Source organism: Pyrus communis, chromosome 17 (assembly GCF_041283825.1).
Source record: "Pyrus communis isolate YQ-2024b chromosome 17, ASM4128382v1, whole genome shotgun sequence".
Classification (NCBI taxonomy): Eukaryota; Viridiplantae; Streptophyta; class Magnoliopsida; order Rosales; family Rosaceae; genus Pyrus; species Pyrus communis.
Genome location: NC_142581.1, coordinates 24,366,640 through 24,388,561, shown reverse-complemented (window position 1 = coordinate 24,388,561; position 21,922 = coordinate 24,366,640). Strand labels below are relative to the sequence as shown.

Below are 21,922 nucleotides of genomic sequence, written 5' to 3'. Positions count from 1 at the left end.
ATTTGAAATCAATAGAAGTAGTCATTTGGTTTGACACCATCAATCATTTTGGTTGGTTTATCAAAATTTATATTAAACAAAGATGAAAATTACAAAAGTACCTTGAATTTTATAAACAATAAGCCAAAATAATTTTACAAAAATACCCTAAATTTTATCTTCATTTAATGAAGATATCAAAACAATTAATGACGGACAAGTTCATGAAACATTTTCAATTTCATATTTTAGAGACTAAAATAAAAAATTATGCTAATTTTAAAAACTATTTCTACTAAAAAAAAAAAACTTTAGAACTTCCTGAAAAAAGTGCAACCAATACTTTTATTTATTTATTCTGGTGATTGGATTTGATTGATAAACAGATACTGAGGAAGGAGGATGAGCATGAGAAATGATTTTATATCGTACCTACTAGTACCAATTCCCCCAAAAAAAGACAAAACCAGCGGGCTTATTTAAACATCCGGCGCACGTTAGCCACATCCCAACCGAGTATAAAAACGTGCTTAATCACCGAACCCTTACTCTCCCTGCTCATTTTCCTCTGCATCCCAGTCATCAATGGCGGCGGCTACTTCTTCCTTCTCTCCTGCCCTCTCCCCTGCTCCCCAATTATCCTCCGCATCCAAAACCCATGTGGCTCCCTCCAGTCTAGGGTTTTCATCTACGGTCTCCAAGTCTCTCAGCCCTCTGAGAGTCAAGGCCACCCGCGGTGGTAATAATGTCTCCGGCGGCGGCTTAGCTCTCGGAGCTCGCATGGTGTCAATGCCGTCCATTAAGCCCCCTCCTTCTCTCGATTTCGATACATCTGTTTTCACCAAGGAGAAGATCAACCTCGCTGGTCACGACGAGGTCGCTCTCTCTCTCGCTCTCACTATCTGTCTATTTGTACAAACACATTTATGATATTGCTTAATTAATTTACAAATTGAGTTGATGGGTTTTGCTTGGATTTGAATAAATGGGTTGGGGAAAGAGAAAGGGAAGCTTTTTATACTGCCTGATAGCTTTTGTGCATATTCTCTGTACTTATCATTAACAAACAAAAAAAAAGAATGATTGGAATGGAAAAGAGGCCAAATTGTTTAGTGATTTTCCGCCGATTTATGCAAAAACATATAAACTGTATTTATTTGTCGTAACGATATGCATATTGCTAATAATGATTGAGAAAGATTTCCATTTGGAATTTTTTATTGATTGTGTGTGGTGGGTTTGATGCTGACTGCAGTATATTGTGAGAGGAGGAAGGGATCTGTTCCACTTGCTGCCCGATGCTTTCAAGGGTATCAAGCAGATTGGTGTTATCGGTTGGGGTTCTCAGGTGAATGAACTTTCTCTCATATATTTTATGTATTTGTTAAATGGTTGTTTTATTGAATATCATGCTTAGTATTTGGGTCTGCATTGGTTCTTAGGTTTTCTCTCCGTTTCTGTATCCATACGGTTGTTCTCTAAGCCAATAGATTCGTTATGTTAATCCAGTATGAATTGAGAGGGGGTGGTTATGTATCGTATTTTTTTCCGTGCATTTTTTACTGTTGTAGAAAGTGAATGTATATTGTTTTTCTGTCTCAGTCGCTATATGTTATTTGGGTCTTTAACCTATCTTTTCCCCAGGGACCTGCTCAAGCTCAGAATCTAAGAGATTCTTTAGTTGAAGCAAAGTCTGACATTGTTGTCAAGGTAAATGCTTTTCTGTTTACACTAAAATATATTTAATATGAAAAAAAGATATGGTTACTGACTTATTTTTCAATGTCTTGCGGTTAACTAATTTAACTTCTTGTGACTTTACAGATTGGACTCAGGAAGGGTTCTCGTTCTTTTGCTGAAGCTCGTGCAGCTGGTTTCACTGAGGAGAATGGGACTTTGGGGGATATATGGGAAACAATCTCAGGCAGTGATCTCGTGTTGCTACTAATCTCTGATTCTGCACAGGTCTGTCGATTGCACTTTTGGTTATTGTGTTTCTGCTAATATTGGCTGTAACTTGTAGTTGCGGCGGCGCTTCTATTTCTGCTAAAATGATTTTGGGTCTGCTAATCCATTTATCATTTTCAACCATCTCTTATCTTCTTATACCTGGATACTGACTTTTCGTACTTACTAATAAGTCACTTTGGAAACTAGGTTAATAAAGACTGAAGTACTGATAATCGATTACCATATTGTTTTGTTTTTTCTTTGATGTAATATCGCGAACTATATGTGCTGAAAGTTGTTGAATGATGGTGTTAATAATCAAGTGTTTTTTAAGTTCTCTACCATGTGAGTCTTAACAAGTCATTTGTTAGCATTAAACCAGAGTGGTATTAAGCTATCTGCATGTAATTGTCATCTCATGAATATCTTCATAATTATGCATGATTTTGTTTTGCTAGTCGGAAATTATTTGCTGCCATGCTAACCTAAGTAACGTTTGCTTGGTGAAGTTTCACTTTGTTGAGAATCAGGTCATATTACAGAAAGTAATCTCTAATGGAATGAAGTCGTGAGTGTGTGGGTGAACGAGCCTGTTTTCTGGCTACCCTAAGAAGCATCTTTCTGAAAGGATTTAACTTTGTCTCATGTTGCAGGCCGATAATTATGAGAAAGTATTTTCACACATGAAACCAAATAGTATACTTGGTCTTTCCCATGGTTTTCTTCTAGGGCATTTGCAGTCAGTGGGACTTGACTTTCCCAAGAACTTCAGTGTAATTGCTGTATGTCCCAAGGGGATGGGTCCATCTGTAAGGAGACTTTATGTCCAAGGCAAAGAGATAAATGGTGCGGGAATTAATTCCAGTTTTGCTGTCCACCAGGTCAGCTCTCTCTCTCTCTCTCTCTCTCTCTCTGTGACTACATATTTTCTGGCCCAATATCCTGGATACTAAATGTGCTGTGTTTGTACAGGATGTTGATGGTAGAGCCACAGATGTGGCCCTGGGCTGGTCAGTTGCCCTTGGTTCTCCTTTCACATTTGCCACTACACTAGAGCAGGAATACAAAAGTGACATCTTTGGCGAACGAGGTATGATTTATTCGCTACATCGTAGCTTTCTTTCTCTTTTCTTTGCTTATGCTTTGAATCCAGTAAAGTTGATATCTCATCTCTTCTTCTCTGCTTTGTAGGCATATTACTTGGTGCTGTTCATGGAATTGTGGAGTCCCTGTTTAGAAGGTACACTGAAAATGGAATGAGTGAGGATTTGGCTTATAAAAACACTGTTGAATGTATAACTGGAATTGTGTCAAGGACCATCTCGGCTAAGGTACTGCCTGGACATGAATTTCATTATTTGTAGTTTACATCTGTGTGTTCCTTGCACGTCTGTGCTTGTATGTCAATTTAAGAACAAGTGGTCATTGTTTTTATTATTTTTCCCAACAGGGAATGTTAGAGATTTACAACTCGTTGTCTGAAGATGGCAAAAAGGAATTTGAGGCTGCATATAGCGCCTCATTTTATCCATGCATGGACATCTTGTATGAATGCTATGAAGATGTTGCCAGTGGCAGCGAGATCCGCAGTGTTGTCTTGGCCGGTCGTCGCTTTTATGTATGTTCTCCATCTGTTTTCAATTGGTGAAAGCCCAAATTTTGATTATTGTTGTTTAGAAGTACATGATTCTCAGAGTCATAGTTCTTTGAATACTTTTAAGTAAAACGAATATTAATGTCATGCAATTGATAATGAACATACCTTTGTTACAGGAGAAGGAGGGTCTGCCTGCATTCCCAATGGGTAAAATTGATCAGACCCGCATGTGGAAAGTTGGTGAGCGTGTCAGATCAACAAGGCCAGCTGGTGATCTAGGCCCATTACACCCTTTCACTGCGGGTGTTTTTGTTGCCTTAATGATGGCACAGGTACGAGCCTAACCCTTTAGAATGGGTGAGAATGTGACATTGCAAAAGAAGAAATTAACTTCCAACAAGCAATTGTTCCGAGTTGCTTACACATGAATGGGATTTTTCTGTTCTGATCTCAGAGTGTAGTAGTCTATAATGATACGTATTTTCATACTTTAACTTGCCAAGATTAATAACGTTCGTCGTTGACTTTATATTGACACCAGACTAGTTAATTAAACAGCCTGAATAGCAAGTGCGTGCCTAAAAAATATTAAAATATTGGCAACAAAAGATTGGTATGTGAAAATAGTTTGATGTTTTTACTTTTCTCAGACTAAGATGCATATCAGGTTTAGACCTATAGTTAAGAATGTGGATTTTGTAAAGGGTTATTTTTCTGTCAATGTATCTAGTCAAAATCATGAAACATCTACTTCAAATATATATTTTAGGTCATCAACTAAACAATGAACACGCGTATTGTTTCGTAATGCAAATTATAGGTTTCTTTTTATCAATTGAACCTTCAGATCCTTGGAACATAAATGCTGTGATGTTATTTTATCTTTGTCGTAATAGAAATAAATGATATTGTTAGTAACTGGGGATAATTCTGCATTTGATTTTAATTGCTTTTATGAATTTTCAGATTGAAGTATTGAGGAAGAAAGGACATTCATATTCGGAGATCATTAATGAAAGTGTTATTGAGTCGGTGGATTCTTTGAATCCTTTTATGCATGCACGGGGAGTTTCTTTCATGGTTGATAACTGTTCAACAACAGCTCGATTGGGATCAAGGAAATGGGCTCCACGATTTGATTACATCCTTACTCAGCAGGCCTTAGTTTCCGTGGACAATGGTGCACCCATCAACCGAGACCTCATCAGCAACTTCATGTCAGATCCAGTGCATGGAGCCATCAAAGTATGCGCTGAACTGAGACCTACAGTTGACATTTCAGTGACTGCTGATGCAGATTTTGTGCGACCAGAGTTGCGTCAGAGCAACTAAAACTCGACGAACCTACTGCCTGAGCTGGCCTATGAATTCCGTTTGGCTCCATACTTAAGGTGTGCTGTAGTTTGTCCTAGATTATTCTGTTTTTACTGATCATGTGTACTTCATCACATTGCAAGTTGTGTTATGATTTTGCGGTAGTACCAAGTAGTTAAAATATTAATAATGTTACTGCGGATGGTGGTTCCTTCGAAGGTCTGGTTATTGGTTTATGGATGTAGTTTCTCATTTTTTGCATTTCTTTTTGGCATTTCTAAAAGGTTTTTTAGTCAAAATAGTCTCTGAGATTTGCATAACTTCTCATTTTGGTTTTTGAGATTTGAAAACACTAGAAGTAGTCCCTGAGTTTGTTCACTATCAATTATTTGTCATTTCATGAAAAATGTCCATTAAATAATATGCTAGATTGACAAAAATACCTTAAATTTTTGTCAAATCATTTGGCCCATTGTTTATTAAATTGAGGGTATTTTTGTTATTTTAGTTCTTATTTAATATATTTTTTTTATGAAATGACCAAAATGATTGATGATGAAGAAACTTAGAGACCATTTCTATTGATTTCAAATCTCAAGGATCAAAGTGCCGAGTTATGCAATTTTTAGGGACTATTATGGCTAAAAAGTCTTTCTAAAATTGGTGCTTCTTTCGCGGATACAATCTGAGACACAATAATATAGGGCGTATATGGCATTGGCACATTGCTACAGTGGTGTTTCTCGTCAATAATAAAGAAAAAAAGTGGAAAATTTTGTAAACATATCTTTATTTCATTGACATGAGACACCATGTTGCGGTTTACCTGCCATGTAAGTTCTCCATCGTCACTTATCCCTTGAACAATGGTGGAAAGGCATTGGTCGATGTAGTCCACATACCTCTGTAACGACCACTTTTATAGGACGTGAAATATTCTCCTCCTACATCAACGTAAACAGAAACAGGTAGATTAACAAGCCTTCATAGGCAGTTATATTGGTTGTGTGATGGGCCTGGGTGTTGCATGTACCATCTAACACCGGTGTGATGGATCTAATCTCATGGTTTTGATTGATGAACTCAAAAGCACGCACCGTCAAGGTAGCCACGGCCACAACCTAGGTCTTCACCGCTGGTATCACAATCAACCAGTTGTTGCTCGGACAAAGTTTAATTCACCATTTATAACTTGAGTAATTCCTTCTACGGCTCCCGCTGCTGCAAAAGCCCAACAGCTGCCTGAATGGATGTTTGAAAACAATTCTTTTGATGAGTGGGAGGGCAATGCCAACTTGGATCATATGTTCTTTCGGTCACCGGGTGCCAAGATGGAGAACAAATGTCGTCTTTTAGTGTTCTAATTTTTATCTTTCATAAATCTAAGAGTGTGATCATGAATTCTTGAAAACCAGATCACCAAGGGAGGGAGTATTAAGTTGAGATGAGAAATACCCAACAATTATCTTATAATAATTTTACACATACAGGTTGATACATATCATACTACCTACAAGGCATACACCTAGTATGCATTGATTTAATTAACTAAGCTGTGGGGTAAGAGGCAGACATAGCAATCCCACAAAGTCCTTCAGGTGCAGCAACATCTCTTTGCATTCTTATGTACCCAGCTTCGCCCCATTCTGCACCCCATGAGTTCTTCACTAGCCAATACTTAGTCCCATCCTCACTCACGCCATATCCAACAGCGGTAACACCATGGTCAAGACTCGTTCCACAAGTTCCGGTGAAGACACCACTTGAATAGAATTGGAAGTTGGAACCGCTAGCATCGATGGCAACGGAAACAGGTTGATGAGCAACAGCGGTTAGAAGGGCCTTTTCACTATTTGCAGGCACATCCTCAAAGCCAGTTATCTTGGCTGCAATGATGGCTTCCTTCTTGGTGTTACATGTACCATCAACACCGTTGTATGGGTAATTAGCTTCTGTGCTAATCCCGTGATTTTGTTGGATGAACTGGAATGCATCGTCCATCAAGCCACCCTCACAACCTTGGTCTTCCCCAGCAGTGTCACAATCAACGAGCTCTTGCTCAGACAAAGAGATCAAGTTACCAGTTGTAAGCTGTGTAATTCCTTCGGTGGCGGCCACTGCTGAAAAAGCCCAACAACATCCTGTATTTTGATTGGAATCAAAAGTAGTTAGATTAAGGGAAAAATAAAAGATGAATATATATATATATATATATATATGTATATATAGTGTCTCTCTAAGTTAATGACAAGAAGCTAGACGTTTATGTACTTACCGCACTGGCCTTGGTCCTTAACGGGGGTTACAGCTCCTTTCTTTCTCCAATCCATTGTTGCTGGTAATGGTACGGTCACATTTTCATATTTGAAAGAAGTCGTCTTTGTGGAACACTCATGGCCCTTGAATCCATTTCTTGTGGCTTTGAACTCTTCATTTGTAAGGTCAGCAAATTGGTTGACACTTAATTTGTAGGGTTTGTTTGCATCTTTATTAGAAAATTCTATAAACGCCAAATTTTCCTTGAATATCTTGAAACGAGTTTCCTTCTCATTGACGTCGTTATATACGCGGCCATAACGAGCCAACCATTGCTCGTATCTCCCGTACATTGATGAATCTTGCAGACTGCGAGAAGTGGCTTCAGAAGACCAAACTCCCAACATGAGGATCAAACCCAAGCACATATACTTCCATAGCTGCAGGTTTAGGATCTCCATGGGTAGCTAGAAGCAAGCTGGATTTTGGTAAAGGATATGATGATGAGCAGATATATTGAAATGGTAGACTTGCTCGGCGATTTATATACTACTCAAGGTGGTAGAGAGAACGGCGTTTATAGCAATTTCAGTGCCCCAAAAAATGATCAGCGTGGTACGTGCCTTAGAAAGTATGATGATATAGACCTATAAGATTATTATTAGTAAATTGACCCTTCATTTAATTTGGGACCTGATGCTTACCTTTTGTCCTTGTGTGCGTAATATACTTGTTCGCATTGTGTTCTGAAATGTACTCGTGGATCCTCAGCCATCTTGGATTTTTATTTTAGTTAAGGATGGTTTGATAATCATTATTTCGTCTTTAGTTTAGTTTTTATTTATTTGAAATATGAAAACCGAAATAGGTAGATTAGCAAGCCTTGAGAAGGATTTGTAAGAAATTTCTGAAATCATAAGAAAAACAACAAGACATTAGGATTACGGATTTGATAAACTAAAATTATAATAAATTAATTACAATTTACTCATCTTTGTTATACGGAAGACATAACTCTTACGGATGACAAAATAGTCTTCTATTTTCAACAAGCGGAAGTGTTCCAGCAATAATTGGGTTTGCTTATAATCGAATGTGTGTGTTGTGAAAGTAGGGACACCCTTATTATAGTGATTAGGGTTCCTCCAATCTCGCCTGTTGTAGTAATTGGAGGAATGCACCAAATCACCATTCAATCTTAATGGTGTCCCACAAAGACATGTACAATATGTCTTACTTAATTAGGGTTTCAATTAGTCAACTAATATATCTTGGTTCCATGATTCTTACAAACCAATATTGAATTACGTTAAAAGTTAAATATATTGAAGATCAAGTAATTTGATTTATAATAATTGACAACTCAACATGAGTCTTATAGGGCCTTCTAATTGCTAATCGGCACGTCTTCATAGCCAGTTACAGTGGCTGTATGAGGGCCTTCGGTGTTCCATGTACCGTCTAACACCGGCGTTGCGGTCCTTGCGGAGCTAATCACATGGTTTTGATTGATGAACTCAAAGGCGCCGTCAAGGTAGCCACCACCACAACCTTGGTCTTCAGCGCGGGTATCACAATCAACCACTTGTTGCTCGGACAAAGTTTAATTGAGCATTTGTAAGCCGAGTAATTCCTTCAACGGCTCTCGCTGCTGCAAAAGCCCTATAGCTGCCTGAATATATAGATGTTTGATTGCAATTCTTTTGATTAGTGGGAGGGCAATGCGAACTTGGACCATAGGTTCTTTTGGTCATCGGGGTCACTAAGATGGAGAATAAATGTGTGATTTTGGTTTTTAATTTTTCATATCAAATCTAATAGTGTGTGATCATGAATTCTTGGACATCGGATGACCAAGAAAGCGAGTCTATCAAATTTAGGAATAAATGTGTGATTTTGGTTTTTAATCTTTCATATCAAATCTAATAGTGTGTGATCAAGAATTCTTGGACACCAAATGACTAAGAAAACAAGTCTATTAAATTTAGATGAGAAATGCGCAACAATTATCTTGATTATCTTATAAATATTTTACACATACAGGTAGATACATATCAGACTACCTACAAGGCATATAGCTAGTAGGCATTGATTTAATTAACTAAGCTGTGGGGTAAGAGGCAGACATAGCAATCCCACAAAGTCCTTCAGGTGCAGCAACATCTCTTTGCATTCTTATGTACCCAGCTTCGCCCCATTTTGCACCCCATGAGTTCTTCACTAGCCAATACTTAGTTCCATCCTCACTCACGCCATATCCAACAGCGGTAACACCATGGTCAAGACTCGTTCCACAAGTTCCGGTGAAGACACCACTTGAATAGAATTGGAAGTCGGAACCGCTAGCATAGATGGCAACGGAAACAGGTTGATGAGCAACAGCGGTTAGAAGGGCCTTTTCACTATTTGCAGGCACATCCTCAAAGCCAGTTATCTTGGCTGCAATGATGGCTTCCTTCTTGGTGTTACATGTACCATCAACACCGTTGTAGGGGTAATTTGTTTCTGTGCTAATCCCGTGATTTTGTTGGATGAACTGAAACGCATCGTCCATTAAGCCGCCCTCACAACCTGTTGGATAATGGCCAAATGTTTCCTTGTTTTGTGGCTTAAATTGCTCCATGTTTTGTGGCTTTTTCAAAGCCATGTTTTGTGGTTTTTTCAAAGCCATGTTTTGTGGCTTTTTCAAAGCCATGTTTTGTGGGAGAAGGCTTGGATTAAGAAAAGCATAAAAAGAGAGCATTTGGAAAAACAAGGATACGGATGAGAGAAGGAAAGCATCCAAAAGAGATGGTGTGAGCATTTGGCTCTACCATGGGCATGGGTGGAGAGAAATCAAGAGAGCTAGAGTGAAAGATCTCTTGTGAAAGAACTCTTGGGGTAGAGTGAGGCTCTTGGGAAAATTCTGTGAGTGGGTGTACAAGGGATATGGGATTGGGTTATGTCGATTTAACTCATGTATACTTGTACTGTTATTCTCATAGTGAAGAGCAATATCTCTCCGAGGACGTAGGCAGGTTTTTGCCGAACCTCGTAAATTTCTCTGTGTCTTTATTTCTTGTATTTTAAACTATTCAACTGTGTGTGATTTTGGTGAGGTTGTAATCTGAATCTCGGTTCCGCACTAACGAACGGGCCAAGGCACAACAATTGGTATCAGAGCATCGTTGGGGGCTTTGGTTCGTTGGAGGTCCAGATTTGTTGTTCACCATGGAATTTTCAGTTGAGCAGTTTAAAGGGAGATGCGGTTTTGCTCTTGGTAAAGGAGAGTAATGGAAGCCTGAAGAAATGGAAGCCGTGTTTAGGGATGCTTGGATCAACTGCGAAAGTTGATGTTGAGGAATAAGACAAAGGCCTCTTTCTTCTTACCTCACTTTCAGATTTGTACGAGAACCTTGTGAAACTTTACTGCAAGGAAAGAAACAGTAAGTTTGCAGCAGGTGCAAGCTTCTTTGGTGTGGAATGATACACACAAGAGACCATGAATGATGGTGGGCACAAGACTGCTTAAGCTATTCAAGGTTGAAATCGTGGAAGAAAATTGGAAAGAGGATCTGAGAGAGACAGCAGGTTCAGATCCGGTTCCGGAGGCAAGGGTCCACAGTGCTACGGGTGCAAGGCCGGGTTAGCAAGTTTGTGGTGGAAGACTTTGAGTATGCCCTCTAGGTACTCGAAGCAACACTTCTCCTGGTGATATTTAGTCTCAAGTGTTGCAGGGGTTTTGCAGTAGGTGGAGCTATGGGATTCACAGGTGATGAGAATGTCCTGAGGTAGGAGGAAGCGTGGGAATTTTGTCTGGCTCGATGGGTTGTTGCTGGAAATAGGCGCGCTGCAGAGTTTCCAGGTTGCAGACAATGAAGAGGAGGAAAACCTGCTGGAGGAGACGAGGATGTGTTGAGATCTTGTCTGAAGCTAAATGGTGATTTTTAGCTTGCAACAGCTGCACATGCATTGGCAGTAACTGAATCGGAACAGGACCAACGAGGTTGATTCAGAGTGTGCATGCTGGTACGTAAGGCCAATGGACTTTGGTACAATTTGGCCAAGGTGGAGATTGTTGGATAATGGCCAAATGTTTCCTTGTTTTGTGGCTTAAATTGCTCCATGTTTTGTGGCTTTTTCAAAGCCATGTTTTGTGGTTTTTTCAAAGCCATGTTTTGTGGGAGAAGGCTTGGATTAAGAAAAGCATAAAAAGAGAGCATTTGGAAAAACAAGGATACGGATGAGAGAAGGAAAACATCCAAAAGAGATGGTGTGAGCATTTGGCTCTACCATGGGCATGGGTGGAGAGAAATCAAGAGAGCTAGAGTGAAAGATCTCTTGTGAAAGAACTCTTGGGGTAGAGTGAGGCTCTTGGGAAAATTCTGTGAGTGGGTGTACAAGGGATATGGGATTGGGTTATGTCGATTTAACTCATGTATACTTGTACTGTTATTCTCATAGTGAAGAGCAATATCTCTCCGAGGACGTAGGCAGGTTTTTGCCGAACCTCGTAAATTTCTCTATGTCTTTATTTCTTGTATTTTAAACTATTCAACTGTGTGTGATTTTGGTGAGGTTGTAATCTGAATCTCGGTTCCGCACTAACGAACGGGCCAAGGCACAACACAACCTTGGTCTTCACCAGCGGTGTCACAATCAACGAGCTCTTGCTCAGACAAAGAGATCAATTTACCAGTTGTAAGCTGTGTAACACCTTCGGTGGCGGCAACTGCTGAAAAAGCCCAACAACATCCTGTATTTCGATTGGAATGAAAAGTAGTTAGATTAGGAATATATTAAAGATGATTATATATAGTGTCTCTCTAAATTAATGGCAGGAAGCTAGACCTTTATGTACTTACCACATTGGCCTTGGTCCTTAACGGGGGTTACAGCTCCTTTCTTTCTCCAGTCCATTGTTGCTGGCAAAGCAGCAGTCACATTTTCATATTTGAAAGAAGTCGTCTTCGTGGAACATTCAAGGCCCGTGAATCCATTTCTTGAGGCTTTGAACTCTTCATTTGTAAGGTCTGCAAATTGATTGACACTTAATTTGTGAGGTTTGTTTGCATCCTTATTAGAAGATTGTATAAAGGCCACATTTTCCTTGAATATCTTAAAACGAATTTCCTTCTCATCGACGTCATTATATACGCGGCCATAACGAGCCAACCATTGCTCGTATCTCCGATACATTGATGCATCTTGCAGACTGCGAGAAGTGGCTTCAGAAGACCAAGCTCCCAACATGAGGATCAAACCCAAGCACATATACTTCCATAGCTGCAGGTTTAGGATGTCCATGGTTAGCTAGCTACTGTTGTAGAAGCAAGCTGGATTTTGGTAAAGGATATGATGATGATCAGATACACTGAAATGGTAGATTTGGTCTACGATTTATATGCTACTCAAGGTGGTAGAGAGAATGGCGTTTATAGCTATTTCAGTGCCCCAAAAAATGATCAGCGTGGTACGTGCCTTGGAAAATATGATGATATAGACCTGTAAGATTATTTTTAGTAAATTGACCTTTCATTTAATTTGGGAGCTGATGCTTACCTTTTGTCCTTGTGTGCGTAATATATTTGTTCACATTGTGTTCTGAAATGTAATCGTGGATCCTCAACCATCTTGAATTTACTTTATTTAAGGATGGTTTGATAATCATTATTTTGTCTTTACTTGTGTTTTTATTTATTTGAAATAATCTATATGGTAACTACATACAATTTTCAACTAAAAACCAAAAGTTGAAATAAAAAGTTTCCAGAGAGTCCACGAGGAGTCTCTGATAGACCAGATAATTTCTTACACGATCTGTTAATCTGATCTGAAATGATACAAAAATAACGGATTGTCAAGGCGTTAACTAATCGGCTTATTATCAAGTCACATATTGGGGATAATGCTAGGGGGACCAAATTCTTTAAACCAAATTTGCAAACCAAATGATGTGATTATTACTTAAACGTTGATTAACGTATTTATTTCTTATTGGTGACATATCATTTGGTTTGTAAATTTAGTTTAAAATTTTGGTCTCCCTAGCATTGGACATGTTGGAGAGTTGACTTTTTGTAGTTTAGTTACCCTTTTTTGAGTCTTTATAATCAGATTGTAATTAGGTTATTTGATGTTTATTTCTTTCATTGTAAATCACTCTTGTACATTATATATTTTCCTTTTTGATGAGAAGAATGATATCAGAAAATTAAACCCCAAAGATAAGCTCTAATTAGTAGAATTAGTAGGACATTCATGTTCGGAGATCATTAATGAAGGTGTTATTGAGTCTGGATTCTTTGAATCCGTTTATGCATGCACGGGGAGATTCTTTCATGGCTGATAACTGTTCAACAATAGCTCGGTTGGGATCAAGGAAATGGGCTCCATGATTTGATTACATCCTTACTCAGCAGGCCTTAATTTCTGTGGACAATGATGCACCCATCAACTGAGGGAGTAAGATTTTCTCTCCTTTTTTTTCCTTCTCTTCCTATTTGAAGGGTTACAGTTAAGCCGCGTTAACATCTTATATTAATTTTTTATAGAAAGAGAAAGATAAAATAAAGAATATGAGAGAAAGAGATGAAAGGGAATGGAAATAAAAAGAGAGAGAATCCTAATCCCAAGTACGCTGAACTCAGACCTACAGTTGATATTTCAGTGACTGCTGATGCATACTTTATGCGACAAGAGTTGCGTCAGAGCAATTAAAAGCGGAAACACGGCTTGCGCCAGAGTTGCACATGTTCTTATTTCGTTGAGAAAACACCACTTGCGGTATACGTTTGCCATATATGTTCTCCATCAACACCTATCCCTTGACTAATAGCGGAAACACATTGGTCGATGGATAGTCCACATACCCCTTTAATGACCACTGTTGTAGGACTGACATGAAATCTTCTCCTCCGACATCAATGAAAACAGAAATAGGTAGATTAGCAAGCCTTGAGAAGGATAAGAAATTTCTGAAATCATAAGAAGAACATGACATTAGGATTACGGATTTGATAAACTAAAATTATAATAAATTAATTACAATTTACTTATCATTAGTATACGGAAGACATGATTCTTGTGGATGACAAAAAAGTCTTTTACTTGCAACAAGCAGAAGTGTTTCATGAATAATAGGGTTTGCATGGAATCGAATGTATGTGTTGTGAAAGCAGGGACACCCTTATTATAGTGATTAGGGTTCCTTCAATCTCGTTGGCTATAGTAATTGGAGGAATACATCAAATCACCATTTAATCTTAATGGTGTCCCATCAAGGCATGTACAATGTCTTACTTAATTAGGGTTTCAATTAGTAATATATCTTGGTTCCATGATTCTTACTAACCAATATTGAATTATGCTAAAAGTTCAATATCTTGAAGATCAAGTTATTTTCCTTTTAAGTAATTTGATTCATAATAATTGACAACTCAACATAAGTCTTATAGGGCCTTCTCATTACTTATCGGCACGCCTTCATAGCCAGTTATATTGGCTGTATGAGGGCCTTTGGTGCTCCATGTACTGTCTAACACCGGCGTTGCGGTCCTTGCGGAGCTAATCACATGGTTTTGATTGATGAACTCAAAGGCGCCGTCAAGGTAGCCACCACCACAACCTAGGTCTTCACAGCGGGTATCACAATCAATCACTTGTTGCTCGGACAAAGTTTAATTATTGACCATTTGTAAGCCGAGTAATTCCTTCAACGGCTTTCGCTGCTGCAAAAGCCCAATAGCTGCATGAATATATAGATGTTTGATTGCAATTCTTTTGATTAGTGGGAGGCCAATGCCAACTTGGACCATAGGTTCTTTTGGTCAGCAGGTGACTAAGATGGAGAATAAATTGTGATTTTGGTTTTTAATCTTTCATATCAAATCTAATAGTGTGTGATTATGAATTCTTGGACACCTGATGACCAAGAAAGCGACTCTATTAAATTTAGATGAGAAGTGCCCAACAATTATCTTGATTATCTTATACATATCAGACTACCTACAAGGCAAATAGCTAGTAGGCATTGATTTAATTAACTAAGCTGTGGGGTAAGAGGCAGACATAGCAATCCCACAAAGTCCTTCAGGTGCAGCAACATCTCTTTGCATTCTTATGTACCCAGCTTCGCCCCATTCTGCACCCCATGAGTTCTTCACTAGCCAATACTTAGTCCCATCCTCACTCACGCCATATCCAACAGCGGTAACACCATGGTCAAGACTCGTTCCACAAGTTCCGGTGAAGACACCACTTGAATAGAATTGAAAGTCGGAACCGCTAGCATCGATGGCAACGGAAACAGGTTGATGAGCAACAGCGGTTAGAAGGGCCTTTTCACTATTTGCAGGCACATCCTCAAAGCCAGTTATCTTGGCTGCAATGATGGATTCCTTCTTGGTGTTGCATGTACCATCAACACCGTTGTAGGGGTAATTAGTTTCTGTACTAATCCCGTGATTTTGTTGGATGAACTGAAACGCATCGTCCATTAAGCCACCCTCACAACCTTGGTCTTCACCAGCGGTGTCACAATCTACGAGCTCTTGCTCAGACAAAGAGATTAATTTACCAGTTGTAAGCTGTGTAACACCTTCGGTGGCGGCAACTGCTGAAAAAGCCCAACAACATCCTGTATTTCGATTGGAATGAAAAGTAGTTAGATTAGGAATATATTAAAGATGATTATATACAGTGTCTCTCTAAATTAATGGCAGGAAGCTAGACCTTTATGTACTTACCACATTGGCCTTGGTCCTTAACGGGGGTTACAGCTCCTTTCTTTCTCCAGTCCATTGTTGCTGGCAAAGCAGCAGTCACATTTTCATATTTGAAAGAAGTCGTCTTCGTGGAACATTCATGGCCCTTGAATCCATTTCTTGAGGCTTTGAACTCTTCATTTGTAAGGTCTGCAAATTGATTGACACTTAATTTGTGAGGTTTGTTTGCATCCTTATTAGAAGATTGTATAAAGGCCACGTTTTCCTTGAATATCTTAAAACGAATTTCCTTCTCATCAACGTCATTATATACGCGGCCATAATGAGCCAACCATTGCTCGTATCTCCGATACATTGATGCATCTTGCAGACTGCGAGAAGTGGCTTCAGAAGACCAAGCTCCCAACATGAGGATCAAACCCAAGCACATATACTTCCATAGCTGCAGGTTTAGGATGTCCATGGGTAGCTAGCTACTGTTGTAGAAGCAAGCTGGATTTTGGTAAAGGATATGATGATGATCAGATATACTGAAATGGTAGATTTGGTCTACCATTTATATGCTACTCAAGGTGGTAGAGAGAATGGCGTTTATAGCTATTTCAGTGCCACAAAAAATGATCAGCGTGGTACGTGCCTTGGAAAATATGATGATATAGACCTGTAAGATTATTTTTAGTAAATTGACCTTTCGTTTAATTTGGGAGCTGATGCTGACCTTTTGTCCTTGTGCGCGTAATATACTTGCTCACATTGTGTTCTGAAATGTACTCGTGGATCCTCAGTCATCTTGGATTTTTATTTTAGTTAAGGATGGTTTGATAATCCTTATTTTGTCTTTAGTTTTGTTTTTATTTATTTGAAATATGAAAACCGAAATAGGTAGAATAGCAAGCCTTGGGAAGGATTTGCAACAAATTTCTGAAATCATAAGAAAAACAACAAGACATTAGGATTACGGATTTGATAAACTAAAATTATAATAAATTAATTACAATTTACTTATCTATGGTATACGGAAGACATGAATTTTGTGGATGACAAAAGAGTCTTCTACTTTCAACAAGCGGAAGTGTTCCAGCAATAATAGGGTTTGCTTAAAATTGAACGTGTGTGTTGTGAAAGCAGGGACACCCTTATTATAGTGATTAGGGTTCCTCCAATCTCACCTGTTATAGTAATTGGAGGAATGCACCAAATCACCATTCAATCTTAATGGTGTCCCATAATGGCATGTACAAGATGTCTTACTTAATTAGGGTTTCAATTCGTCAACTAATATATCTTGGTTCCATGATTCTTACTAACCAATATTGAATTACGTTAAAAGTTAAATATATTGAAGATCAAGTTATTTGCCTTTTAAGTAATTTGATTCATAATAATTGACAACTCAACATGAGTCTTATAGGGCCCTTTTTTTTTTTTATTTTTTTATTTTTTTATGTGTGTGGTTAACATGAGTCTTAGGTACTGGTTTGGTACTGATGTGCTTCTATAAAAAGTGAGTATAAAAAAAAGCTAAGTTGAAAAAGGTGTTTGGTTAACACTTAAAAACAGCTTATTTTCACAGTTTTGGGTGAAAAAAAATTGAAAACGTGAAGCAGCAAAAATGAGCTTGTTCTTATAACACAACAGAAACAGTTTTTTTTTTCAAAGCACAACAATACCAAACTAGCCCAGGGCCTTCTCATTTGCTTATCGGCACGTCTACATAGCCAGTTACAGTGGCTGTATGAGGACCTTCGGTGTTCCATGTACCGTCTAACACTGGCGTTGCGGTCCTTGCGGAGCTAATCACATGGTTTTGATTGATGAACTCAAAGGCGCCGTCAAGGTAGCCACCACCACAACCTTGGTCTTCAGCGCGGGTATCATAATCAAATACTTGTTGCTCGGACATTGTTTAATTGAGCATTTGTAAGCCGAATAATTCCTTCAACGGCTCTCGCCGCTGCAAAAGCCGAATAGCAACCTGAATATATAGATGTTTGATTGCAATACTTTTGATTAGTGGGAGGGCAATGCGAACTTCGACCATAGGTTCTTTTTGTGATCGGGTCATTAAGATGGAGAATAAATGTGTGATTTAGGTTTTTAATCTTTCATATCAAATCTAATAGTGTGTGATCATGAATTCTTGAACACCTGATGATCAAGAAAGCGAGTATTCAATTTAGATGAGAAATGCCCAACAATTATCTTGATTATCTTATAAATATTTTACACATACAGGTAGATACATATCAGACTACCTACAAGGCATATAGCTAGTAGGCATTGATTTAATTAACTAAGCTGTGGGGTAAGAGGCAGACATAGCAATCCCACAAAGTCCTTCAGGTGCAGCAACATCTCTTTGCATTCTTATGTACCCAGCTTCGCCCCATTCTGCACCCCATGAGTTCTTCACTAGCCAATACTTAGTCCCATCCTCACTCACGCCATATCCAACAGCGGTAACACCATGGTCAAGACTCGTTCCACAAGTTCCGGTGAAGACACCACTTGAATAGAATTGAAAGTCAGAACCGCTAGCATCGATGGCAATGGAAACAGGTTGATGAGCAACAGCGGTTAGAAGGGCCTTTTCACTATTTGCAGGCACATCCTCAAAGCCAGTTATCTTGGCTGCAATGATGGCTTCTTTCTTGGTGTTGCATGTACCATCAACACCGTTGTAGGGGTAATTAGTTTCTGTGCTAATCCCGTGATTTTGTTGGATGAACTGAAACGCGTCGTCCATTAAGCCACCCTCACAACCTTGGTCTTCACCAGCGGTGTCACAATCAACGAGCTCTTGCTCAGACAAAGAGATCAACTTGCCAGTTGTAAGCTGTGTAACACCTTCGGTGGCGGCAACTGCTGAAAAAGCCCAACAGCATCCTGTATTTCGATTGGAATCAAAAGTAGTTATGTTAGGAATATATTAAAGATGAATATATATAGTGTCTCTCTAAATTAATGGCAGGAAGCTGGACGTTTATGTACTTACCACATTGGCCTTGGTCCTTAACGGGGGTTACAGCTCCTTTCTTTCTCCAGTCCATTGTTGCTGGCAAAGCAGCGGTCACATTTTTATATTTGAAAGAAGTCGTCTTTGTGGAACATTCATGGCCCTTGAATCCATTTCTTGAGGCTTTGAACTCTTCATTTGTAAGGTCTGCAAATTGATTGACACTTAATTTGTAAGGTTTGTTTGCATCCTTATTAGAAGATTCTACAAAGGCCACATTTTCCTTGAATATCTTGAAACGAATTTCCTTCTCATCGACGTCATTATATACGCGGCCATAACGAGCCAACCATTGCTCGTATCTCGCATATATTGATGCATCTTGCAGACTGCGAGAAGTGGCTTGAGAAGACCAAGCTCCCAACATGAGGATCAAGCCCAAGCACATATACTTCCACAGCCGCAGGTTTTGGATCTCCATGGGTAGCTAGCTATTGTAGTAGAAGCAAGCTGGATTTTGGTAAAGGATATGATGATGAGCAGATATACTGAAATGGTAGACTTGCTCTGCGATTTATATACTGCTCGAGGTGGTAGAGACAATGGTGTTTATAGCAATTTCAGTGCCCCGAAAAATGATCAGCGTGGTACGTGCCTTAGAAAATATGTTGATATAGACCTGTAAGATTATTATTAGTAAATTGACCTTTCATTGAATTTGGGACCTGATGCTTTCCTTTTGTCCTTGTGTGCGTAATATACTTGTTCGCGTTGTGTTCTGAAATGTACTCGTGGATCCTCAGCCATCTTGGATTTTTATTTGAGGATGGTTTGATAATCATTATTTTGTCTTTAGTTTAGTTTTTATTTATTTGAAATATGAAAACCGAAATCTTATTTGGTAAATACTTAAAATCTTCAACTGAAGTAAAAAGTTTTGAGAGAGTAACTGGAGTCTTACTTTTGAGAAAGTCCCTAATAGACCTGACAATTTCTTACACAATTAGATAACCCGATCCGAAACGATATGAGAATTATGAGTTTGGGTTAACATGTTAGCTAATTGGGTACCGGTCACTGACGGGTTCTTAACAGGTTTATCCACTGGTAGGTAACCCATTTCAATCCGATAGGAAAATGTTCGTTTGATAATTTTAAACTACCAAAATACCTTACTAGAAGAGGCATAGTATTTAATCTCACATAAGTCAGATTAAAAAATTCCAATGCACATTAAAAATACCAAAGTACAATAAAAAAAATCGTAGTAATTAATCACAGGTATGAAAATGTGATGAAATATGCAAATGCTAGTGACCCTGCATCCTCTACGCTTTGACGATGGGTACATTGTCATTTGGATTTATAAAATCCTAGAAACCCTTGTGAACAGCGTGTTTCGGGCAATGTGTTTCGAGAAGTTTAGAATAAATAAAAATTCATAATATTGAATGTAAAAGTGTGAAAAATGTGAAAAGAATATACAAACACTCATGATTGCATCCTCTACACTTAGGCGATGATTACATCTATGTGTTCCTATGCACATCCGTGCTTGTATATCAATTTGAGAACAAGTGTAAAGGCGGAGCCAAAATTTTATAATAATTGAGTCATAATTTTTGCCAAAAAGACTTCATTGGATCATTTTGTTGAGCTTCTAGTGGGTACCTGCCAAAATATGTCGTAGTTTATCGCTTTTTGCCAAGGATATTGAGTGACGCGTTTTATCAAATACTTGTTGTATACCATAAGGTCGCATACAAGAAATAGGAGAAGAAAGACAAAAGAAAGAAAGAAGAAAATCTACAAATAACTGTACAAGGGTTGCCCAAAAGAAGCAGCAATTTGTAATTCAGTATTTTTGACTTATTCTTTTAGTTTACTGCAAGGGGTGTATTGTCCACACAGCTCATTTTACTTCTCACACACCCCTTGATAATTTATGTCCGTTGATCTTTTTCAATTCATCCGATCCGACGGCTGAAAGTTAAAAAGGTGTGTGAGAAATAAAATGGGGTGTGTGGATATCACAACCCTTGCTGCAATTATGTTTAGGGGTCATATGCAAATATACAAATAAGTATGCATTATGATTTTAAAGCTATTGGGGTTATGAGCAACCAATGACCCCATGTTAGCTCTGCCACATAGTGGAATCATTTTTTTTTTTTCCCAACGGAGCATGTTAGAGATGTATAACTCTCTTTGAAGATGGTAAAAAGGAATTTGAGGCTGCATATAGTGGCTTTATCCATGCATGGACATCTTGTATGATTGCTATGAAGATGTTGCCAGTGGTAGGGAGATCCGCAGTGTTGTCTTGGCTGGTTGTCGATTTTACGTAAATTCCAGTGAGAATGTAACATAGCAAACACAAGCAATTGTTAGTGTTGAATATAGTTGTTAGTAGTGTGTGCCATGTTAGCATAGGATGTTAGGCTGTTAGTATTTGGAGTGCCATGTCAGCATAAGCGGTTAGAGAGTTTGTTGGAAATTGGTTATGTTAGTTAGCTTTGTATTTTGGGTGCTAAGTCTCTAGAGCTTTGTATAACAGACTAAGCTATGCAAATGTAATTCATTCAGCATTCATCAATACAAAAATCAAAACTTTCTCATCTGTTTTGTCTCTAAAGATTCTTTCATTTGTTTTTCAAGTGTTCTTCGAAAGTCTTGAGTTTTCCGCATAACTTTAGAATGGTTATCATGGTATCATTTGCCGATGCTTTCTATTTTTGGGTTGTTTGTTCGGCTGTGATCTGATCATTGGTTGCTGATCTCCGATGGGCTTTTCCGATCAAGAAATGGTGATTCAGGTCTCGTTTCTATCTCGTGCACTTCATCTGTTTGTCTATATGTTGCAATGAAAATTTCTTGTATGCAAGTTTGTCTGTTAAGGCTGATAGCCAATTTCTGCAAGATTGTTGAAGGAATACAAAGGCCGATTGCCATTTCTTTCTATTTGAAAGATTAGTTCTTGATTGATTTGAGATTTGTTCACTTGATAAAGGTCAATTGCCAAGAGTGTGTTGATTGCAACAATCAAAAGTCTAGTACTTGATTGAATTGTGTAAAGATTTTGTGTTCTTGAGTAGATATCGCGTTCAGTACTGTTAAAATCGAGAGTCTTTTGGGTATGATTACTGTGAAGTTACAAGAAGATAA

General features: G+C 38.5%; 5 protein-coding genes across 5 annotated transcripts; 1 reads left to right on the top strand and 4 right to left on the bottom strand.

The window, feature by feature from the left end:
* The first annotated feature begins 320 nt into the window (after positions 1–320).
* LOC137708033 (ketol-acid reductoisomerase, chloroplastic) lies at positions 321–5,101 on the top strand. The gene is made up of 10 exons (XM_068446996.2): positions 321–855; positions 1,235–1,327; positions 1,624–1,689; positions 1,804–1,944; positions 2,583–2,810; positions 2,902–3,019; positions 3,121–3,260; positions 3,380–3,547; positions 3,703–3,858; positions 4,493–5,101. The coding sequence occupies exons 1-10, from the start codon at positions 565–567 to the stop codon at positions 4,856–4,858; spliced, it is 1,767 nt and encodes a 588-aa protein (XP_068303097.2). The 5' UTR covers positions 321–564; the 3' UTR covers positions 4,859–5,101.
* Positions 5,102–6,279: 1,178 nt separating this feature from the next.
* LOC137708034 (senescence-specific cysteine protease SAG39-like) lies at positions 6,280–7,665 on the bottom strand. The gene is made up of 2 exons (XM_068446997.2): positions 7,116–7,665; positions 6,280–6,981 (listed from the first exon to the last, which is right to left on the bottom strand). Exons 1-2 carry the CDS (start codon positions 7,555–7,557, stop codon positions 6,389–6,391), a joined length of 1,035 nt encoding a protein of 344 aa, XP_068303098.2. The 5' UTR covers positions 7,558–7,665; the 3' UTR covers positions 6,280–6,388.
* A 1,440-nt stretch (positions 7,666–9,105) lies between these two features.
* Positions 9,106–12,382, bottom strand: LOC137749148 (senescence-specific cysteine protease SAG39-like). Its single transcript, XM_088688686.1, has 3 exons — positions 11,941–12,382; positions 11,709–11,831; positions 9,106–9,667 (listed from the first exon to the last, which is right to left on the bottom strand). Exons 1-3 carry the CDS (start codon positions 12,380–12,382, stop codon positions 9,198–9,200), a joined length of 1,035 nt encoding a protein of 344 aa, XP_088544812.1. The 3' UTR covers positions 9,106–9,197.
* A 2,698-nt stretch (positions 12,383–15,080) lies between these two features.
* LOC148689666 (senescence-specific cysteine protease SAG39-like) lies at positions 15,081–16,264 on the bottom strand. Its single transcript, XM_088689947.1, has 2 exons — positions 15,823–16,264; positions 15,081–15,713 (listed from the first exon to the last, which is right to left on the bottom strand). Exons 1-2 carry the CDS (start codon positions 16,262–16,264, stop codon positions 15,121–15,123), a joined length of 1,035 nt encoding a protein of 344 aa, XP_088546073.1. The 3' UTR covers positions 15,081–15,120.
* Positions 16,265–18,090: 1,826 nt separating this feature from the next.
* LOC148689665 (senescence-specific cysteine protease SAG39-like) lies at positions 18,091–19,238 on the bottom strand. Its single transcript, XM_088689946.1, has 2 exons — positions 18,797–19,238; positions 18,091–18,687 (listed from the first exon to the last, which is right to left on the bottom strand). Exons 1-2 carry the CDS (start codon positions 19,236–19,238, stop codon positions 18,095–18,097), a joined length of 1,035 nt encoding a protein of 344 aa, XP_088546072.1. The 3' UTR covers positions 18,091–18,094.
* Positions 19,239–21,922: the final 2,684 nt, after the last annotated feature.